At 34.7% G+C, this 6,000-nt stretch overlaps 1 protein-coding gene across 2 annotated transcripts in view; it reads right to left on the minus strand.

Annotated features, from left to right (window-relative positions):
- The window catches only part of PTK2 (protein tyrosine kinase 2), a 132,180-nt gene that overhangs the window by 87,227 nt on the left and 38,953 nt on the right, over positions 1-6,000 (minus strand). For both annotated transcript variants that reach the window (XM_010584205.1, XM_010584204.1), the window contains exons 4-5: positions 5,302-5,381; positions 3,708-3,770 (exon numbers count right to left, since the gene is read on the minus strand). In XM_010584205.1, the coding sequence (XP_010582507.1) occupies positions 3,708-3,770; positions 5,302-5,381 (143 nt within the window). The remainder of the gene's footprint in view (positions 1-3,707; positions 3,771-5,301; positions 5,382-6,000) is intronic.

Here is a 6,000-nt window from a genome sequence, read left to right on the forward strand (position 1 = left end):
TAAGAGAGATGCCTGAGAAGTTGCCAGAGGTATGTTAGTGCAGAAGAAAATCATTGTACAACCAGGTGTAACAGATGTTGCATGACTGTGAACTAGGTGTATAGTATTAGCAGAAAATTTGCATGAGAAAAAGGAAAAAACTAAAAGAAAAATGTAAATAGGAAAAGGACTTATATCCTTGCCTCTCAAAGGTGTTACTGACTTTTTTCCTTTAAACTTAAGAGGTTAGAATCTCTTTTAAACAAACACGCTTATCTTCTGAAATGAGTATAAAAGCAAGCTTTCCATGACTGCATGCTTTGAACATAAACAGAAATACATCTCAAATTCTTACATTTGGCAAAGAAAAGCAAAGCCGTTAGTGAGCCTGAGATATACAGTGTGTATTTACTGCTACCTAACAGCCCAAGAAGAAAGCCAACATTAAAGTCAACAAAAAAAAGCTTACTCAAAATAATAAACCAGGGTATTTTTAAAGCTCCCTAAAGACAAGTAATATACAATTTCACAAACCATACTAAAAACATTCTCAACTAAGAGGACCAGAACATTCATGCACAGCAGCGAACACTGGCATCTGTGCAATGACAGTAAGCTGAAAGATTATAAAACTTCCATAAATGTTAATTCCTTTTATGCATTTCTTCTCAAATGCAAATTATATACGGTTTATCATCCCACACAGTTAAATAAATCTAACACACTATTACCATCTAAATAACATGCAAAGATATTTTGACAAGGAATATATTAGTTTAACATTAAGCATTTGAGAGCGAAGTGCTGTTTTCAAAAATGAAGCACCCTACATCATTCCAGTATTACTCATCTTAACAGTACCGCAGCACACGGCTGCGACAACCTGATTCGATTCATTATTAAAAAGAGTTGTAGAGTAGCCTTTTGTACAGATCTGCATGTAACAAATTCAGAAAAAATTCTTATGCAGAGTACAACAAAACACAACTCAATAAAATTTGTTAATAAAGCATATCTTGTGTTTAACTGAGATGGGAGATTTATTTACTGGAAGAGACTTTAACATAAGAAGCATACAGATTTAATACCATAGTCAACAACAAACTATAGATACCTATAAATAAGGGAATAAGCATTGGAAATTGGAACATACAAACAGTTTTAAATGCACAACGCTACAAACTCCTTCCCTTCCCTCCTCAGCTGCACTGCGTGGGAGTAAAATGGCTAGCTCGGGATACACACCAACTCAGTCCTCCAGATTAAGAACTCAAGACATCTGTTTTCCGATTGCCAGTAAGAGATAATTAGCAGTGAGATCCTGGTTCATACAGTTCTACTACAGCTTTTTATTTAACCTCATCTACTCCATCCTACTTGTGGGCTTAAATGTAATTTTTTTTTTAAATGTATAAACTTCAATGGGATTAATAAAATACCAACTACAGATAGATGATACTGCTTGTCATATAATGATAAGCAGCTTTAGGCAACATGTATCTTTATTTCTATTTTTCATCTCAATTGAAGTTACAACAAAAAAGTAATGTTAGATTAACATAATAGACTTTAACATGCTTTTTACAAAATTGTGGCTGCAGCTGTTCCTTCATATAGCTCCCATTTTTGTACTTGTAATTATCCCTGTTCTATGCTAACAGGCTTCACACTTATTATGAAAAAATTCTTCTTTCACTACATGAAGGCCCAACTATTAAAGGCTACTTAACAGTTTGATTCTATCTACCATTTCCCATCCAGATTTGGTCTTGTATGAAAATCTGATCAAAGATGAATATACATCAAGTAGACATCTGACAAAGACAGGCAAGAAGCAATCACACCAAATGCAAAAAAGTGTCATTTAAAAATTGCACTCAGCTGGTTAAGTGCCTCATGATGTACTAAAACTAGCAACACCCCCCCCCCAACAAACAAAAAGCCTCACTTGAGAAATAAATTTTACTTATGTAGATAAACCTTTATATGCTATTAAGATGGTAAGATCGAATGAGTACATTGTGGAGATAGCTGGCACTTTTTGCAGACTCTTACTAGCTTATAATTCTCTGTAGCCACTTTAAGGTGCTTTTATCCTTCACCTCTCCCAGCTAAATCCCATACAAAACACATTCTGCCTAAAAAATGCCCCAAAACTTAAAAATGATCTTGACGTGCACAATTCTACATTTCCAATTTTGCATGGCATTAAGCTGCTAGATTTTGCATATCAGGGTTTTGCTTCACTTTTGTCTTTCACAGCAGCAATTATGTTATTTCCTACCAAAACAGTTACTGCTTGGAAAACACAGGCACTGAAAGAAACAAGTCGCTGTTGAGCTGGAAGCAGCCCCATGCTGAGTCCTCCAGGAACTCTCATCTGTTACAATTATTAATTAATACTTTGTGTCATCTGTTATGACCCTTGTTTCATTTGCCTCATTGTTTCCGAAGTTGTTAACCTAATTACCAATGTTTGTAGCTTATGAGCTGCCAAATAACTGACTTAAAAATACCTTTCTCAAGTTCTTACTGGAACATATGTAAACTGCAACCACTGTAACTCACGGTACTTTCAAAACTTTTTTGTATCACCTTTTAGCCTTGTCTATCTGCTCATCCCATTCATCTTTATTAGTCCAGTCTCATTTTGTTACACACTTCCTCAACCAGGATATTTCTACTAGTGGTTACCAACAGAAAACTAAAGTCCTTCAAAAAACCCCCTAATTCAAACAAAACCAAAGCTTTAAAAATTCTGCACAGATAGAGGAGCACTATATAAATAGCAGGCACTATAGAAATAAGCAGACAATTCATTAAAGTTATCTTTACCTATTAAAAGCATACCGTTTCCTCAAAAATCCTTGTGAAATTATTCATTGTGGTGAAAAATCTTATCTTCCACCTCCAAATTCTCTAATTTCACACTCTAAAAGTTAGCACACATTTTATCAAAAATAAAGTAAAAAACAGAGACTTCACGGCTACACCAACCTTTTATCCCAATTTTATGTTAAACTGTAGAGCATCTTTTCACAAGGATAATTAGTAGTGAAGAGCAGATCATTGGTATATGTATGTATGAAGCTTGTTCCACTAAATTAATACAAATAAAACCAGTTTTCAATCCCTGAAGCTTCTAAAGGACTTTGGATTGTCTGGAGTAAAGCCATCTACTATACAACATGATTAAGTAACCAAAATACTTTCAGTATAAGGACGTTTCTTGGTCATCTTAAAATTTGTGACACACAGATAACTAACAAACTTCCTAACTGCAAGGTCACAATTCAGGAAATCCATGTACTGAGCAAACAGAAATAAAAACAGTACCACAATCATTTTCAAGTAACTCAAACTTTACCACAGTTGAGTCACAACTGAAGAATGCAGCTATGCACAGAAAAACATTTAGAAACAAAATCACCTTAGAACTGGACTTGATGAACCCATAAACATTCGCAAAATTGAAAAACATCATCAAAAGCCTCCTGATCCAAGTTTAAACAACTCCAACCCTGTTTCCCTGGACCAGAGTTAAAGGTGCTTTTCCTACTTCTATACCTCAATAGGTTTCATCATCCTTTTCTTATATTAAAGCACTCAAAGATCTCAACAAACTTCATGGAATAAAAAATTACAACAGAAACGTTCTGTTATTGAACTGAATTTAATGTTCCTGATTAAGAAACAGTTCACACCTCCAGCTAGAACACAATACTTACTCTAACACTTCATAGTTGGACTTCTTTTCTAATGCATTGCCTCTCATCTCTCCGTAGGATCTCCTGAAGTCAGGAAAAATATTTGAAAGCGACAATTATTGGATGATCCAGCCTAAAACTACAACATCAATGTAGTCAAATCTTTCAGAGACTTACCATTAGAAAACATTGGCAGAATGGTTTTATCTCAACAGATCAGATTTTTATTTTACGAAATAATTTAATGTATGGAACATTACACAGGACTATAGCAGTACTGCATTTTCAGAACCACTGTAATCCAGCTTAAGTACGCTGCTACCAAAAGAAGTGATCTAACCTGCCCTTCAGCAGCTCCTTTCTACCTCCAACACTATCTCCCTCCTTTCTAAGAGCACTTGTGTCTCTGCATTTAACAGGGAGAACCAAAGGAAGCACGGAATGATGAAAACTAACAGTTTCAAACCAGACATGTTCATATAAAAAAATAAATTAATAAATCAAGAATGAGTAGCTGTTGTTGGGAGAGGGCTCGGATCATTGTTTACACTGAGAAAGTGGACCAGTAATGCTCATGGTAAGACAGTCTTAGTAGTCATCTACTAGAAATAGCTCATGAAAATGCTTTGAAGAGCCACAGCATGAGAACCATAGAAAGCACGATTCGGATGATAAAATAATCATGGATTATTACACTCATTACATGTTTTGAATTAAAGCACCAACAATTTTCTAAGTGCAATAAGGAGTTTGCAGTTACACAAAGAATTTTTGCTTCCTCTGGGGCTACCAGCAAAACTTACAGTGAAGACATCAGGTTCTCCTACGATACATAGGAAATTTCATAAGCCTAAACTTTGTTTTATTTTGGAAAATAAGTGTTCAAAGGACATTTTTATTCTCTGCTAACAAGTTTACATTTGCCATTAATTTCTTATCTATTTTAGTTCTCCCCTAATCTCCCTGTGTGAGACAACAGCGTAACTAAAGCAAATGTTTCAGGCTGCAAACTCTCCATGAATTAGCAAAAACCAAAACATGCATTTCAAAAGCTGTGCTGGGAACTCTCTCAAGGATCTCTTAATCTGATAAATTTATCTTTATTTTCCAGCTGTCTATACAGTTGACAAGAACACCAAAACCACCCAAAAGAATCCTTAAGATTTAATAATTTGAAAACAGCACATTAAAAATTAAGTAAATGCAGGGAAGAAAGGTAGCAGCATTTATCTTTAATTACATTCTTTAGCTGTAGGATTTATATATGCACAATGACAAGGCTATTTGCTAAATAACACCACAGATGCATTTTTTTTAAGTGTACTTCACTGTACTCTACAGGCCTTTGAATTATTCAGACGAAGAATTCACCCAAAAGGCAGTATAAAGATGTAATTAATTAAAATTCTAAAATTAATATTAATTTTAAAATCACTAGAAATTGGTTGCAATACAGTCTATTCAGTTTTTCTTCAAACTACTTTGCAGCAAAAAAGTCTTATGATGTTTTATTCAACTATAGTGGTCAGGAATCGATGAACTATAAGCAGTTTCAAAATTAATGTACACATTCTGTCATAAACATGTTGAATAATAAATGAAATTATCAGCTTACCGGATTTCAAGGCAACCTAGTTTCAAAGCAATTTCCTGGTCCACTTGATCTGCTATTTCTAACATATAGTCATTTTTCACCTACAGCAAAAGAAGTAGGTACGCATCACAGAAAGATCAGTTCAGTGCCAATACAGACTAAAATACTGCCCAAACAACTTTAGAATAAATACGTCTTAAGTTTACTTTTTTGGAATGACTATTCAGAGTGCATGAAGAGAAAAAAGAAGTTATGTTCATATTCTCCACAAATGAGCTGCAGTTTTGTAAGAAAACCATTTTGACTGCAACAAACTTAATTTAAAAATTCCTTATCTACATCAGTATTACCTATGTTTTATTGAATATAATAAAAATCTTCACAGGACGCCGAGCAGATGGTTGCACCTGCATTCAAGATACGTGAATATACGCTGCATTCTTGAACCATCTTGGTCAACAGTTTTTAATTTTGTAGGTGCATCTAATCATGCATATAAAACAGACAAATGTCCGTGCATTACTGTGAAAATAAAAATAGCAGTAAGAAGAGTAGCATGTGAAAACCATACTACATACTGACTTAAAATAATGTTTGAACTAGCAAGAAGAAGAAACAAGAGTGAAACTAGATGGTTACCATCTACAGTAGGAAATAAAACAGGCCGAGGAGTGTGCTCTGACCTGGACGAGGCCAAAAGGTCATCCCCCCCCCCCCCCC

The sequence above is a fragment of the Haliaeetus leucocephalus genome, unplaced genomic scaffold (assembly GCF_000737465.1).
Source record: "Haliaeetus leucocephalus isolate CR32 unplaced genomic scaffold, Haliaeetus_leucocephalus-4.0 Scaffold953, whole genome shotgun sequence".
Lineage (NCBI taxonomy): Eukaryota > Metazoa > Chordata > Aves > Accipitriformes > Accipitridae > Haliaeetus > Haliaeetus leucocephalus.